The 17,526-nt window shown below is 43.0% G+C and overlaps 1 protein-coding gene across 1 annotated transcript in view; it reads right to left on the bottom strand.

Moving 5' to 3' along the window:
* Positions 1-16,507, bottom strand: part of LOC142784779 (solute carrier family 41 member 1-like) — a 39,468-nt gene extending 22,961 nt beyond the window's left edge. The window contains exons 1-3 of the mRNA XM_075883279.1: positions 16,265-16,507; positions 13,466-13,573; positions 8,623-8,694 (exon numbers count right to left, since the gene is read on the bottom strand). Coding sequence (XP_075739394.1) covers positions 8,623-8,694; positions 13,466-13,573; positions 16,265-16,507 — 423 coding nt within the window. The remainder of the gene's footprint in view (positions 1-8,622; positions 8,695-13,465; positions 13,574-16,264) is intronic.
* Between the last annotated feature and the right edge of the window lie 1,019 nt (positions 16,508-17,526).

Here is a 17,526-nt window from a genome sequence, read left to right as displayed (position 1 = left end):
GATAGTGTGATTCAAGAAGACTTGTGGAGAATACTGGACACACTAGATGTGGAAGATGGAATACCTTATCTTCTAAAGGCCTTTTCAAAAGTATCAGAGTAGTTATCAAATGGGAAGAACAGGTATCTGAACCTATTCAGATACGACACGGGCTTGGACCGGGATATCCCTTGTCACCTTTGTTATTTATGCTGTATCTCCAGAGACTAGAAGCCAAGTTAGAGGAGAGTCGACTCGGATACAGCCTCTTTTTTGCCAAGCAAAGGAAACAAATTGAACGGTCATTACCAGCATTGATGTATGCAGATGATATAGTAATAATAACCGACAACAAGGGATATCTGCAGAGATTGATAGACATCTCTGATAACGAGGGAGATATGTTAAATTGGAAGAACTGCAGGGAAAATTTTGCAATTATTTTTATTGATAAGAAAGGCAGTGATCATAAGATACGAGAAGTCACGCAAGAAATAGTGGATACTTACGAATACTTGGGCGTATGAATAAATAACGGGGCTAGGTACCTAAGAGAGCACGAAAGATGCGCAATAGCTAAGAACACCAGGAATGGGCTGTAATGAAAAATAGGGCACTTGGGAACTGCAATAGGTATGACGTTGCGAGGGGAATTTAGAAAGGTGTCATGGTCTCGGGTTTGACGTTCGGCAATGCGGTCTTGTGCATGAAACCAGAAGTTCAAGCAAGATTGAAAAATAAACAAAGTGGCATTGGTAGACTTGCTTTGGAAGCATACGGGAATGCCCCAAATCAGCGGGTACACGGAGACATGGGATGGACATCGTTTGAATGCAGGGAAGCTAGCAGCAAAGGTACAATTTGAGGAGCGATTGAGAAAATTGGGAGAGGAGCATTGGATTAGGAAAGATTTCAGTTACTTGTACATGAATAAAGTCGATACTAAATGAAGGAAACGAACTCAAAATTGCCCAGCAAGTATTTAGACAACAGCAGAATGCAACGGTTAAAAAGAAGGGGAAGGAAACAAAGAAGGGACATGTGAAAGATGGGACTGGTTACGAAATCATCACTGGAGACCTACCGAACTTTTAAGAAGAAATTTGCAAAGGAAAAGATGTACGATAATTCTCAATGTATTTCACTGCTCTGTGAGGCTAGTTTGGGACAATTGCGGACCAAGAGGTACCGATTATATTTGAAGGCACAGACACGGTATGTATTGCTTGTGGAGGGCAGAAGGAAACGGCTGAACTTTTGAAAATGTTTTGTAAAGGACATCGCCGTATAGACGAAGATACTGGCGCCGATTTTTTAAAAGCATTGGGGTTTAGCGACAGTGAAGGCAAAATAGACAAACGGGTAGAAATAACCAGGAGGAGGCTAGGTGATTGGTGGCTACAATCGAGGCGCGAGTGAAACTCAATCCTTAAACACACAGTGGTAATACTTAACTTTATGGCTAGGTTGCTTGAGCCACCGCCTGATCTAATGGGTACAGCTGGATACAACCATTCATCCAGCCACTCTTTGGCGTCGTTCATAGCATCCAGCTATTTCAAAGAGATCTGACACGCCCACCGACTTCATCTGGCTTTAACTCCGCGTTCCCCACGAACGCTCACTCCGCGAACATTCGCCGCATACCGAAAGTCACAGGCGACGCGCGTTGCGTTTCTCTGTCGCCGGGCCAGGCATTGATCTGTAAGTGGTGCTTATAGGTGACCTTAGCGTGAAATTCTCGTCCAATCAGCCACACTTTACCGGCTGTCACATTTTATTCTCCAGTTGTGCTCTCCCCCTTAACTCCTTGAACTACCACAAGCATCTGTGGCCACAAGGGTTTGTTTATTCCTTAATTATGGGTGCCAGTCGTGGGGATAGAGATGTATGACTAAGCGACATCGTGGATGCATCCATGTTAACCAATAGACATTGTGGAAGCCCTCTTACCTCAATGTACTATTAACTTTAAACTTGCTCCCTAAGGATGCATATTACTTTCGTGTTTTACTGACTCCTATCGCGGAGGGATTAGCGATGTTTTAGAGGCGAAGCTCCTTATTCGGTGGATCGCGCGTCTGTGATGTATGTAATAGTAGTAGGTAGCCACCTCTCGTTTATTTTTTTGGAATGTCCGCTGGATGGTGGTGCTTTTATATGGCGAATATATGATGAAAAGACGCGAGATGGCGGTACTTGAAGCGTTCACTTGATGGATGAACAGACGTAGGGATGGAGAGATACAGATTCACAGACGGACACACGGATGCACAGACGGACGCACGCACGGACGCTCATATGGGCAGACGGACGCACGGATGAACGCATGGACAGACGCTCGGACAGGCAGACGGACAGACGCAGAGACGGACATGCGTACGGAGGCATGAATGGACAGACGTACGCATGGATGGTTGCAAGGGTGGACGCGTGTACGGTCGCACGGATGGACGGAAGCAAGAACAAACAGATGGATGGGAGCGCGCATTAACTGATGAACGTTTCGCCCCACTCATCATCATTCACTCTGTGTATGTGCTCTGATTTTTTAAGAACCACGGCAAGACAATTGTTACGCATTGTAGTATGGTGGTACACCTACAAGTAGTTTTCCTATCTAATTTTCACGGCAATAAAGTTACTTTCATACTAACAACGTGTAGTCTTATTTTAAAGGGCTCAGTTGGCCTATTATACAGACAAAAGTGGAGACACTTCCTGAATATTTACAGAAAATCCACGCAGTAACTGATGATGAGTGGGGCGAAGCGTCTGTCTGTCTGTCCGTCTGTCTGTCTGTCTGTCTGTCTGTCTGTCTGTCTGTCTGTCTGTCTGTTTGTCTGTCTGGCTGTCTGTCTGTCTGTCTGTCTGTCTGTCTGTCTGTCTGTCTGTCAGTCGATCGGTCGGTCGGTCGGTCGGTCGATCGGTGCCTCCATCCATCCGTCCGTCTGTCTGTGTGTCTTTCTGTCCATCCGTTCACTGCTATCACACTAGGGCACGCATTAGATGGACAAACAGATGGACGGGCACTTCACCCCACTCATCATTACGTATTCCGTACATCTAGTGTGAATTTTTTATTATGAATACACAATCTTTCCTCTTTATTTATAAGATATACAATAACTGCTAATGCCACCTAGTGAGATTTCTGATGGATGGATGGATGGATGGATGGATGCTATGAGCGTCCCCTTTATAACGGGGTGGTGACAAGTATGCCACCAGGCTCGAAAAAAAAAACTTTTTTTCCTTTTTGATGTTGGCCTAATGCCTCTACTTCGATAAATTCTATCTTAATGAAAAAAAGGTAAATTTTCAGCTTAAGTTCTCTGCCATTTACGGCACACTGTCCATATTTTATTTTTCCAATATTTATTTTTGTCCTTTCTCTCTAATTTTCTGCCACCAATACTCTAACCGTCTCTTACTTATTTCAATCGCGGGTGTGTTCAGCTTTCCATTGTTGTCCCTAAAACCCAAGGCTTCCTGTAGGCTCGTGCCCAAACGTACACCTGGGTGGATATCTCCACATTCAATCAGAACATGCTCCGCCGTTTCCTTATCTTTCCCGCAGCATGTGCATTGTTCTTCTTCTTTACTGAATCTTGCTTTATAACTACGCGTTCTAAGGCAACCCGATCTCGCTTCAAACAGTAAAGCGCTTCCCCTTGAATTATCGTAAAATGCCTCCCTCCTTATTTCATTTTTGCCCTTTCGGTAGTTACTCAAAGCCGGTTTTTTCTCCATAGCTGCCATCCAGTAAATCCTCTCCGCCTCCCTGACTTTTCCCTTAACGCTCTTTGTTGACATATGGCTTACAATACCAGCCGTATATTTACTAGTGAGTCTTCTAGTTCTTTTCCTCCACTGTGTGTCCACGCTCTTCCTATACAAATAACGGAACACCTTCTCTGCCCATCTACTCTCCTTCATATTTCTTAGCCTTTCTTCGAACCTTATTTTGCTCTGCGCTTCCCTCGCCTCAAAACCTGCCCACCCCATATCGCCCTTTACAGCCTCGTTTGTCGTCTTCCCGTGAGCACCCAACGCGAGGCGTCCCACATTCCTTTGATTTACATCCATTCCCGATTGCACCTCTGCCCTCATGCACACCACTGAGTTCCCAAAAGTAAGCCCTGGAACCATTACACCCTTCCACAGACCTCGAAGCACCTCATACCTATTGTATCCCCACAACGCTCTGTGCTTCATTATTGCCGCATTCCTCTTTCCTTTTGCTGCCGAGGCTTTTTCCTGTACCTCCATGTATCTATCACTCTCATTTACCCATACTCCAAGGTACTTGTATTCACTTACCCTCGGTATTTCTTGGCCTTGTATGGACACCGTCTGATCACAGGGATCATTGAATACCATCAATCCACACTTCGTTACACTGAATCCTAGTCCAAGAGCTTCACCTTCCCTTCCGCATATATTCGCCAGCTGCTGTATATCATCTCGACTGTCCGCAAATAAGACGATATCGTCTGCATAAAATAAACCTGGAAGCTTCTGCTCAATCATCATGCCGCCCTGTTTGTGTGACAGATTAAAACCAATGTTGCTACCTTCTAGCGCTTTTTCCATACTCACCATGTATAGCATGAATAACAGCGGGGACAAAGGACATCCCTGTCTCAGACCCTTGCTAACCTCAACGTTCTCTTTGCTACGCATTCCTTCCCACTCTATGCAAACTGTATTTTCTCGGTATATCTCCCTCAAAAGCTGTATACAGTCGTCGCCCATGCCCATTCCTTTCAATATATCCCACAAAATTTCCTGATTAACGTTGTCGTATGCCCCAGTGATGTCTAGAAAAGCCACGTACAAGGGCCTATTCTCTATTTTAGATATTTCTATACACTGAGTGAGAACAAACAGGTTATCGTCTAACCGCCTGTCGACTCGAAATCCGTTCTGAAGTTCTCCCAAAATATCGTTATGTTCGGCCCATGTTTCTATTTTCATTTTTACTGCTTGCATCGCCAACCTGTATAGTACCGATGTAATGGTTAGTGGTCTATACGAGCGAATCTTGTCCTTTTCTCCCTTGCCTTTATAGATTAAGTTCATTCTACTTTGTCGCCAACTGTCCAGTATTTGTCCGTCCTTTAAGCTTTTTTCTACTGCTTTTAACAATGCTTCTTTAGTGTTATGTCCTAGTTCGTTAATGAGGCTAACGGGAATCCCATCTAAACCCGCGGCAGTGCGCTTTGGAATTTTTCCTTCGGCCTTTTTCCAGTTGAAATTATCAAGTACTAGCTCTTCCTCTGTTGCTTTCTCCGTCACACTTTTACTCACCGGGGAGATCCCCTGGACGCTCTTTTGAAACAAATCGGCTGTTACCTTTTGGATGTAACCTAGCGCTTCGTACCCTTCCAATTGATTTCCTCCTTCATCTAGAATATGTTGTTGCGTTGTGACAGACTTCCTACCTAGCGCCTTTATGTGGCTCCAAAAAATCCTAGGCGCGGCCCCCTTTTTTTTCGTGTATCTCTGTCATCCAGCGTTCCCTTTCACCTTTAATTTTTGCCTCTACCAATTTCTGTACAAGGGATTTTTTCTCTAAATATATTTCCCATATTTTTTTGACTTCGTCCTGCGGCCGTTTCTCCTTTTTTGCCTTTCTATGCTCCCGTGATGCTTCGCGTCGCTTCTCGATCGCCTCCCGGATTTCCTTGTTCCACCAACTTTTTGGCTTCCTTTTTCCTTTCCAGCAAACAGTTTTCTTCTCTTTCCCTATCTCCTTCGTCATTAGATGTAACAGCTCACTATACTCCCAGTCCTTGCCTGGTATTTCGCCTACTTCTTCCTCGACTCTTGCGGCTATATTTATTATTTGTTTGTCATTTAAATACGAGCTGCCAGACTTTGATTCCATGCTCATATTTTCAGTTTCGTATCCCATTTGTAATGTTATTCGTTTATGATCACTACCCAAGCTGTTAATGCCTTCCTCGTCCATCCTCATTTCTGTCAGTTTGTGGTAAATTCCTTCAGTCATGAGACAATAATCAATACTTGATTGCTTGTTTCCGACTTCCCATGTGATCTGGCCGTCACATTTAGGCCCCGTGTTAATTATCTCCAGACTATGTTGCTCGCAAAGATCTAGTAATAACTTCCCATTGGTGTCTGAATATCCGTCAAGGTCATGTATGTGGGCATTCATGTCCCCTAGAAGGATGATTTCGGCCCCATTACCAAATTCCTTTATATCCGCACTCATGCAATCCACTATCTCCTGATTCTTTTCTCTGCAGTTATTCCCCGTCCACAAGTAGGCTACCCCTAGCCACGTTTCCTTTCCACCTACTGTGCCCAGAACCCAGAGGTGCTCTGAACACGTCTGTTTCACTCTAACCCATTTGGCTCCGCGATGAATTAGCATTCCTACACCCCCACCTTTCCTTTCCGATATGGTCCTGTTACACCCTTCCCAAACATAATTTTCAATATGTGGTGGCTCTTCCAAGTCTCTAAGGTGTGTTTCTGTAACCGCATACACGCCTATCTGTTCTTTGTTTAACTGCTCCTCAATCTCTAACCATTTTGCCTTCTTTCTGCCACCCTGCATGTTTATGTAACTAATTGCAACACGCGCCTTTTTCCTTTTTCTTTTACCTTTTTTCTGGTTTTTCGCAATTCTACCTGTCAAAGCGTCCTCCTGGTTGTTTTCCCTGTTACGAGCTACCCCGGACTCCGAAGGGCCCGTGAGCCCCCAAAAAAAGCTACTGCGCGTCCTGCCAGTCGCCAGCCCACCTCGTGTCCAAGCCTCTTATCGAAATGAATCTTGTCTCTTTGGAATCCACCCCACCTGTGCACTTCCCTGTTTAAATCCACTACCTCGAAACCCTTCTCTCGACTAATTCGCCATATCTCTTTGTTTGCGTCGACAACCGCTCTTTGCAGGTTGACGTTGCGTACTGGTACTTCCGGTACTGTGCATACTACAATTTGCACCTGGGGGGACACGGCGCGCATGTCATCCACTCCTTTCGCCAAGGTCGTCGCTAGTCCTGACGATTCTTTTTTCAGGACGTCATTTAGCCCTCCCGCAATTACAACGAGGTTACGATTGTTAGCTTTAGCTGCGAGTTGTTCACCCAGAAGACACATATATACAACGCCATCTAGTGAGCAATCTTTAAAACTGACTGAAAGAGGCTACTACAACAGACTATTAGAGAGGAGGGATAGACCCACAACCCCAAAAGCTTCGCACCTAAAATATGTAACTCTACTGTTTCCAGCAATGCAAACTTTGAGCTAATGGTATTGAAAGTACCACAAAACAGGAAAAACTTCATCATTACATTTGGAAAACTACTATTTGTAGAGTTGTGGCCGTTTGTGATTCTATACTAAAAATGTAAACTTTTATGCTGGTGTTACGTTTCATGTTTAAAGTTAAGTAACGTGAACTTTGTTATCGAATTTATTCAAGACAGCGACAGCGAACATTCACCATAGATGATAATTTAGCCTTTTTTGTCTCAACGGCACACTGAAGCCTTTATGAATTGCCAAACTACAATCAACCTATGAACTTACGCCCGTCAACCTACGCTTTACAAGTTCTTGCGACATTGAAAAATAACTTTTTTTGCATATATCTCCCAAAGTGATCATTCTACTCGAGTGTGGCCTGTGTGAATACTTGTCAATTCTATCATGCTCCCGAATCGAACTCTTTGTTGATCTTTTTGTAGAAAAAGATTGCTGCAAAGTTTTACTGAGACCCGCGTAGTAAATATAAAGGAATGCGACTTCAACCTATATACTGAATATTTATAATACTGTTATATTTATTTTTATTGCCTATAAATTATCCAGACAAAACAACGTGACAAGGCAAAGTATAGTATAAATGGTGTTTCTGCATATAGTTGAAGCAAGTGCGTCCGCAGATTGTGACCAATTAAGTGCGCAAATCAGTGTTAGCGTGCTTAGAGTTGCATTTTTGATGATTACAATGGAGAAGTTTGCCCCTACAACCTGTGCCACTGCCACACTTGTTTTCTGTTTCCACAAAATGATGAGAGCTCTGCATCTACAGGAGCAGCTTTCACATTCATCAACCTGTAGTACTTCCAACAAAACTACCCCATCCATGTCCCCTGTGTATTCCTACTTGAAATACTTAACAAGAAATACTTTTTTTATAGTCGAAAGCATGTTTTTAGCGTTTATAGTTTTGATACACGTGAACTACATCAGTGTCAGTGCTGGCATAACAGAACACAAATAATTACTCATTTGTTTCATACACCAGACAAGTTATCACAAGAAGTTATCATCATGCAGGCCTTTTTCAAGATATCGCACAGGCAGGAATTTTATAACCACAGTATGAAATGATGAACAGAAATGCTACACGGAATACCTACTTACACGAAACTAAATCTAGCAAAAGCAGTGGTTTTCAGTGAAAACAATGAACATTGCATTGCAGAACGAAATCGTAAAACTATTTATTGGGTTGTTTTGTTCATATATTTATTCACCCTATATAGTAATCTCAATTATGACCACTTAATATTCATGTGAAATATATTTTCCTTACAGTTCACTATCGAAAGCTTTCGAAGATTGTAGCAGTAATTAAATGAGCAGAAGTAGGTACGTTACCTGCAAAAGGGCGATGTTTGCAAATATCATGGGTAGTTGTTCGCGAACCCGGTTCAGGTTGCCCAAGTTTGCCTGGGAGATAAATAAAATATGCCTTGTAGTATATTGCATTCGGAAATAAGGTTGAACTATTTTAATATAGGATATACTCTACTATAAAAGAGCCTCAAAGGAGGCCTGTGACACTATTTGAAGACGTATTTATTATTAGTTATTCTGGTGCTGTGGAACCCATAACTATCATTGCACACACGACAACGTCAAATACGACGCAGTTGTAATTTATTCCACGGGATATACTGCCTTTTTTCAGGCTACCGCGACACACAGCGGCTATTCTTATTATAAGAAGTGACGTCAAGTCATGTGGCGTGACAAAAAACACCGTACTATTTTGATTAGCTTGATGCGAGAAATAGCAGGCCATATTTATATGGTGGTAGCTAGGCCTACGAGTGAATGCTAAAACAGCAAAAAATTTTTTTTTCTCAGAATGAAATCATTCCTCTCTCGAAATGATGTGTTTTCAGAACAACGAACACAACACTTAACCTGCGAACGATGCTATGGCACACCGGCAACTAAATGTGGAAGCTTGTACCGAGTATTTAGCGAGCCGAAAATGCAACAGGCCGTGATGGCCGCGTTGCCGAATTGAACGCACCTTGCACTGCAAACTGAGATGAGACCTTGCCCAAAGCGCATGTGTGTATCCTACATTGTGTGACCATGGGAGCATCTGCTACTCGACGCATGTGAATTGTGGTAAGCAGGCCATCACACCCTCAAAAAAGCGATCAAGAGGTATTGTGTGAAAGCCACCAAGAGATGACATTTTTAGGATGTCCTTATGAGACGCGCGCTGTGATTGGAAGTGGTCTTTGACGTCATCAGGCGAGTAACATTTGAAAGAGAACGTTTCTCGTTGTCGTCTGCTAAAGTATTGAACTTTGAGGACTCATAATTTCACTTTCTGTGCACCAATTTTCATCAGTCTTGTTGCATTTGTTTCAGTAATCACGGCTACACGCGTTTCACTGCTAAATAATGCTTTAGTAAAAGTGTCGCGGGGCCCATTGAGCCATCTCAGTACATCTTCAGTCCTACGCCCGTATTCATACACGCTAATTTTCTTGAGCTTGACTTACCACCTCCTTCAATGCCACACAAATGCGTTTACGACAGAATACTACCGTGGGTGGCCCTGAAGGCGGCGCCGAGGCACCACCAACGCACAACTGGTGCAGTCTCGTGAGCCTCATATGAGCAAAAAAAGCCTACCTACCCCCCATACCACACCTCCAAAAAAGTTATAGTTTAGACTCTGAGGCAATGCACAACAGGCCATGTGTGCTCCCATGAAGTCCTAAAGTGGAATACAAAATACACCCACATTTTATTATACCTCAAAGCAAACCTATGCACTCTATGTGCATCTTGCGCGTTGGAAAGAGTATTTTGTTCTTGCTGAAGCACAAGAAATTCGTTTTTGAAATTTATAAATGGGAAAACTGAAATTAATTTCGGTAAAGCAGCAGTGACTACGTGCGTTTGACGGATTCTCGTTTTTCTAAATATAGGAAAATTTTATTAGTTCTAAGATTCCTTATACTTTTTATAAAGTTTAACGACTTATAAAACAAAAAAGATCAGAACCGAGTGAATATGCCATTTACAATTAGCTTGCTGGGACGTTCGGCATTCTAAATTTTAGTGAACAAGTTCAGAATAATATATTCAGTATTTTCTATTCCCGAAAATTGAAGTGTACTTTGAAAAGTACGTTCGGTTATAATGGGTTCAAACTGTAACGCGAGAGCAATGTCCTCTTCTTAAAAGTGCGTATTTCAAAAACCTCGATTAAAATGTTTTATGTGTCATATAACCCGAAAAGTTCAAATCATGGATTACTTCAAAGTAAGCGATAAAGCTGAAAGTAGCTTGTGTCAATGAAGTTAAGCATATACCTGTACTCTCTGTAGAGGGTAGCACACTTTCAACCAGAAACATTTATGCGAACTAAGTATCTGTTTTTAGCTTTCTATGCACTTACTACATGGTAGCAAGGGGATACATGCCTTAACGTCCATGTTTTTGTCATCTGTGGCCGGCTTCAATCCACGACGTCATTATGATTATAGGGTGTTATTACACCCAGTGTCAATGTACTCCTGTACCACTCGATTTTCACAGTGCTATGCCAGGTTATATTATGAAGCCTGTATACAACGCTCTTGTGTTTTTAAAGCATGAAAGTTGTTTTGACTGCATTTCTAAGTAGAGGAAGTAATTTTAGCTGCATTTCCAAGCATCGACGTGGCTGTATGGCAGAATACTTGCTTGAAAAGAAATTGGCTGGGATTCGATCCTCACTTGGTCCCGGACATGTTTATTGTTCATTCATTTCATTTGACTCTTGTGTCAATCATGGACAAGATCATAATTTTTTGCTGCCGACGAACGATGCCGGCCTCGATGCAGACGCCAGCATATCTGCGAAACAAGCCTTCTAATCTTATCACATGAAAAAGTGTGGCTCATCCACGGGAACATTGTAAGGATGTTGAGGCAGCGTTATCAAGATACGCTCGGACTGGAATTCGCTGACGTGCAGCAAGACCGCGCGGCCAGGACGACTTACTTTTGTGTCCGGATCACTCATTCTGCAGCAAAGCTACACATTTATTCCTCATATGCCTGGGCGCAAGCTCTAGCTCTTTGTTAAAGTGAACCTTATAAGACTACGTCATGTTTCACCCTCTCGCCTCCCAATTTCATCCGTCATCCTCACAAGACTGCTCCTCGCCCTAACTTCCCTTCACACCTTCTTGCTATGCTATGTAATATTATGCATGGTTAAGGAAAATTCCTGCATTCAGTATGTGCTAGAGCCGTCATTTCGACATTTTGTCTTCAATTCTGCACTACTTTCTTCAGTGCTTCTGTATGCGTGCTTCGTACCCTCTCCTTCAAAACAAGCAAAAAGTAGTAGAGGGCAACTTTGAAAGCGGGCATGGTGGCGATAAGGAGGCCGCCATTTTGAATTGGGTTCTTCAAATGGAAACAGGTATTCCCTCAAAACGGAAAAAATTGCGAGGGCGTGGAGTTGGAGGGAGAGAGGGGGAGATGCATCTCTGAATTATGAAATATATTATGATTATGCTTAATTCATTCTCAATCTGACGGAGGCCACATGTGTAACTTGTACGCCAGAAATTGATATAAGGGCTCCACCGTCATCAGTTTTTGTTGGGTATGTCATATTGAATGGATTCAAGAACTCCCTTGAAAAAGTTCATAACTAAGTTATGACTGCGTATTTTGTTTCCTAGCGATTGAAAGTTTGCTTTGCCACAACGCTTTACCTTAGCGGGCCATGACTTCGATGTCCTCTAAAGAGATACTAAAGGCAACTATTAGGTCGACGTTGACTGTATAAATATTGGTCCATAAACCTTGTGTGTTCCTTTTGTGCCAACGAAAGGCCTATTTTGAAATAAAATGCCGTTTTAGTGGTCCGCAACAGGTTAGCGCACTTTAAATTACTCGCCTCAAAAAGTGCACAGTTCGACCAACTCCCGTCACTGTTGCAATGCACGATGTTGCCCGGCTTTCTAGCAGCAGATCGAAAGCAGTGGGAGCCACAGCAGAAAATACGGCCATAGATCAACTTCCCGCCATCGGTTCCAAGATTGTAGACGTTTTTTGGTTCAACTGTGCCCCGCTATATGGCACCATCTGTGTAGTGTAACCACGCGGAAATTGCATTTTTGAACCACTCGCGCCATTCTCCATAGTTACGTCTGCCAGTTCTTTTTTCCATTTTTCAAACAGATACAAAAAGCGGCACTTGATTGCGTATTTTGATGCACGGAAGGTTCTTTATTTAGTGCAGGTAAACAAATTACTATGGAATAACTTTACGTGGTTCATTCGATGTAATCGGGATCATTTTAAGAATGTCTGACTGCGGCGCTTGTGTTCTTGTGAATTTACCCTAACTACACGGTAAGTAGCGCACTGTCGTTGATAAACTTGTCGTTTTAGATCATGTCATGCATTGAGCTTTCTTTCTGGCGGAAATAGTCAAAATACTTTAGTGTACTTTTAACTTTACAAGCATAAGTTCCAGTATGCATGCCAAGTTGTGTAGACGAATCTGTGTCTATTGCATTGTTTTTGCGATAAAAAGTGACTAAATTTATGGTAAGTGGCAATTGTAGCATCAAATTTCAAGGACTTTCAAAACGTCACCTTTATTTTGTGCCTGTTTACAGAGCGCTGAAGGATTTTACATTTTTATTACCTTAACAAGCACACCTGAATTAGTGAACTTTGCTTCTCTTTTAGGATACACTGGTTCAAATAATGACTGCATTTTGTCTAGTAACTGTACTTAAGTAGCTTCAGGATACCATATTATAGACGATTCCTCTTCACATCTTCATAAAATTGTGCGTAATAACAGTAGTGAAGCGGGGAACACGCTTATAGAAAAGACTTAAAGTCCATGAAACTGCGAGTATTAGGGTGAAACATATACTTCAGTAAGGCGTCTTAAAAGTGTGAGTAAACAAGAAACAATGGGTTCGTTGTTTTATGAAATGCAAACATCAAGAGGAGCTTATGCTACGGAAGACGCCATCGAAAATCAATAAGTTTTGTAATTTAGATGAGGGTGTGATTAAAATTAAAACATGACACTCTACAGAGCAACTGAAAGCTACATTCTTACAGGCACGCATGAAAACGCACATTCGAATAGTGCAAGTGGAATAGACAAGCGAGGACGTGGATTAGTTCTGTATTATGTGGGTCGAAGAGTGGCACACTGAATACGCACCTGGGTGCTAAGCCTCGCAACCAGGGTCTGCTCCAGGTTGCCGTTGAGTCCCAGCAAGGGTGGAATGACCACGAATATGTGGTGCACTATCACATACACCGGCCACTCCTGCATTGTTGAAATGAGAACATATAGAGCAGGCTCAAACAAGGTGTAGTCGCAAAACAGAATGCGGTGTACCCTAACACCAATAAAAGTCTGAACATTTTTTTCTCTCAATTCTTTGCATCTTATTACAGAGGAGCTAAACTCAACAAGTGTCACTTAAGATTTCCCGCGAGCAATCAAACGATATTGCTATGATTTAATCCAGCTTGAAAATTTCTAAAATTTTTCGGTTGTGATCAGTAAGACCCACATCCACGTGTAGTACTAGAACTTGAGCGACCACCTCATGCTGCATTGCGTGTATAAGCAAAAACTATGTATTTTTATTTTCAGTAAGGGTAAAATCTGTTTTACTAACCATTCGACCAGGACACCTAAGCATAGCATATGTGGCCAGGTTTTACATAAAAAAAACAAATTTCAGTTGTACCATACATTAAAACAAAGCTTTAAATAGAACTTTTAAAACAATGCAAATAGTTTTATTCGTTCAATTTGACGGAACTCCATTTACAAAGACCTAATGATGGTTTAAATTGGATAGCTACTCAACCCAATAAGTCCGCCTATTTTTAGAAGGTGGTTGCTTTTGGTCAGCCACTTTGTTTACATTAAATACGTGGCCGTCAAAAACAATAACGACAATCTGCTTGGTCGTGCTTAAAGAGGCACAAAGTTCGCTGCGATTTTCTTACTAAATTCATAAGTCGCAACTAGAACCATTCACATTGAAATACGAGGTAATACAATTACTGCGAATGAAGGATACTGGAACTACGTGATACAACAGTTTATATTCCGCACTATTACCGCAGGTCGTGCAGTGCCGTTTTAAAGGACGCGATGGGGAACAATTTATTAATTTGAAGGTTTCGAAGCTTGACATTATGCGAATAATCAATTCAGGGTATGTGATTAGGACTTTGATGGGAAATATCTTACACGTTACTTTTTTTGCCGAAATACTTGAAGGAATTGTTAAAAGCGACACGCACAGGACCAGTGCATGCACATGAACTCAATGGAGTGTCTAGTGTCATAAATACGTGTTGTTCTCGTTTTTATGGAATAAAGTTTTGGTACGCTCCATTGCGCTAATCCAGCAGTGAAGGCACGTCAAGCATGTAATAACGCCTTATTTTTTAGCAGGTTTTTTCTTTGAAATATGCTATGACGCTGGCAATGTGTGATATCTAAGCAACACATCGGGTTTCACCGCCAGCCATCTGAAAGCTGAGTACTGCTCGAATGTTATGATGAAACTGCAACAAATTTGTGAACGATTCTAAAAATGATGTACTGCCTCAAGTCAATATTTGCATATATAGCATCATAGGAGTGCGTACAGGAGAGACACAGGGACGCGACATTCTTTTAATCACTTAAAAGGGTGTTTGTAGAGTCTGCCTCATACGTTTGTTCAATTACGAATACACTGGTATTTTAAACTATTGGCAGCTGAAGACACCTGACGTTGCATTTCAGGAACTGTCTACTTCCCGTCTTCAACTCAGGCTAGCCCTTGGATGAAGGAAGTCTCCGCATAATTTCCAATTCCTTAACCCAATGTAAAGCACGTTGTCGTTTGGATTTTGCCAACGAAGAGGGAGGGGGGGCGAGTGCGATGAAAATTCACTATCACACTAAATGGGAAACCCTACCCATGCCCACGATAGGATCTCTAGATTTATCGGTTTTACCACAAATGTGTTTTTGCCGAGGTGCACCACAACTCCGCTGGCCTATTTCCGTCACTGATGTCGCACATAATATATCCTAACCAATGGCAAACTTTTCCCCGGGTTTCGAACATACAACCTCCCATGCCATAGTGGGCGGAACAAAACCACTAGACCATGGAGTGTACGTTGCCCAGCTTTTCATATACATTAGAGGCCGTTCAGCGCGTTCACATTTATAGCGAAATGGCCCGAAAGACGTGCATTGGGGACGCGGTAAAGGTCGTCGTCCTGTGTCTGAAGATGCGCGCGCGTCTTCACAAAACGAGGTCGTTCATGCACGCCCACTAATCTCGCGATTAAGGCGCTATGTACCTCTTGCACTTCCACGGCAAGATTGCTTTTAAGTTACAGTAATTAAGGAGAGCACGAAGGTTGCTTCGCTAGCTACTCGATTTGAGTTTATCCAAAGCTGCTCACACACGAATAAGTAAGAATTCGATCCGCGACAGTTGTTCCTCTGCGCGCGTCCCGTGTATGCTACTTTCGTGCGTGCTTTCTCCTTGAGCTGCCCGCTGCAAGTTTCGAACTGCTTGCCGTTCTTTGCGTGAGAGTATAATTTGTTTCTGTAGCACATATTCGTTCTCCTTTGTGCACGAACAAAACAAAATAAACTGTCAACTCCTTCTGTTATGACACGTTTCTCTTTCCTGATATACTGATTCCCAGAAAGAGAGATCAGCCATGTTTTCTCACATATTCAACTTTTATTTGTACTCTCGTTTTCTTCCTTTTTTTTCATGGAGCGGCTCTGATTGCTGCCTCACGAAATATTCACAATTGAGAGATTGCGCCTACTTGTTTCTGTCCGTTTTTTTTTCTTTCTTCATTTGTGAGTGTCTCCCTTGTTACAACAACGCATTTTATATTTCACAGCGTTTATCAAAATTGTTTATGAAGCTCTTATTTTGAGTGACTCAGTAGTTCGTTGTTACACTCCAGCCATTTTTACCTTGACCACGTCGAGCAGGATGCCAGCAAAGGTGGAGCCGAAGTCAGCCAGGATAAAGGGCACGAACACCTGAAGCGCCGTCGAGATCAGCTGAGCGTTCATCGTTCGTTCATCACGACTGGCGCTCCCAATAGCCGTGTGTGGCACACTTGCACGGCCGATAAGGGCAGTGCCAACGCAGGCGTCGATCGAGAGGTGTGCACCCGTCTCGGACGGAGAAGAATCCGGCGTTGGTGAAAGCATGAACGACGCCTGGCCAATCTCACGAACAGGCAACGACAAGCTCACGTCGTCGTTGCGAGGGTCCTGACGGCCTTCCTCCGAGGATATCATGGTGGATAGCCGCATCGAAGCTACGGTGCGTAAGCGTTGCAAAAACTGTAATCTGCTGCCTTCATTTTACGCAATCTGCCGCTTTGTGGAGACATCATTGTACTAGGTTCTAAATAGCGTAATACTTGGTTTAGTTGCTTGCGGGTAGGAGCGTGTAGGCGATGTGCTAAAAATATTAGGACATTCTGAATTGTGCCTAAAATAGACCCTTTTCAAAATTGTAAAGTTTGCTTTCCTGCTACATGGCTTGAGCGAATATTGGTGGCTTGTCATTCTGTCCGAATAGCTTGTTTAAGCGGGTCTCGCGTACGCAATAATGGGGAAAATGTTGAGTCGCCTCTAAAAATTAAGCGCTCATAATAGACAAGAACGAGCACGTTCAACTAGGACTCAGGCGTGCGCACGAAGGGGGCAGAAGGGATGGCGCCGACCCCTAGTCACGTAAGAGGGGGCGCAAGATCTGCTCCCTACATTGACTCGGAAGCGGGGCACTCTGCTAGCCACACAAGAGGGAGATCGTAAAATTTTCCCCCAATATTTACCTAATAGATAGGGTGGTGGGCGCAGCAATGGACCTCCACCTCCCTGACTACGAGCGCTACGCATGCCCATGACTAGGACCTAGGACCACGTCTCCACATGAACCACGACAGGCACCACCATTACTCATTGAAAAGAAAAGCAGTTCAGAGGAAGCGCACTTGCGAATTATGAAAAACGTCCATTGGGTCTTGCGGTTGTACATCAGAAACGATTTGAAATGCAGGCGCAAAGTAACACACGAGATGAAATACCACCGCTAACTATGTCATCTGCTTTGCCATCTCGTGTCTTATTTTTAGTTTGCGTTGCTAGCGCTGCATTTACTTTCACTTATAGGATGGTCAAACGCTGTGAAGCCTAAACGCCGACGTACCGCCACCAGTTTA

Source organism: Rhipicephalus microplus, unplaced genomic scaffold, assembly GCF_043290135.1.
Source record: "Rhipicephalus microplus isolate Deutch F79 unplaced genomic scaffold, USDA_Rmic scaffold_15, whole genome shotgun sequence".
Taxonomy (NCBI): Eukaryota; Metazoa; Arthropoda; class Arachnida; order Ixodida; family Ixodidae; genus Rhipicephalus; species Rhipicephalus microplus.
The sequence above is the reverse complement of the archived record's forward strand: the minus strand, read 5'-3'. Positions and strand labels throughout refer to the sequence as shown.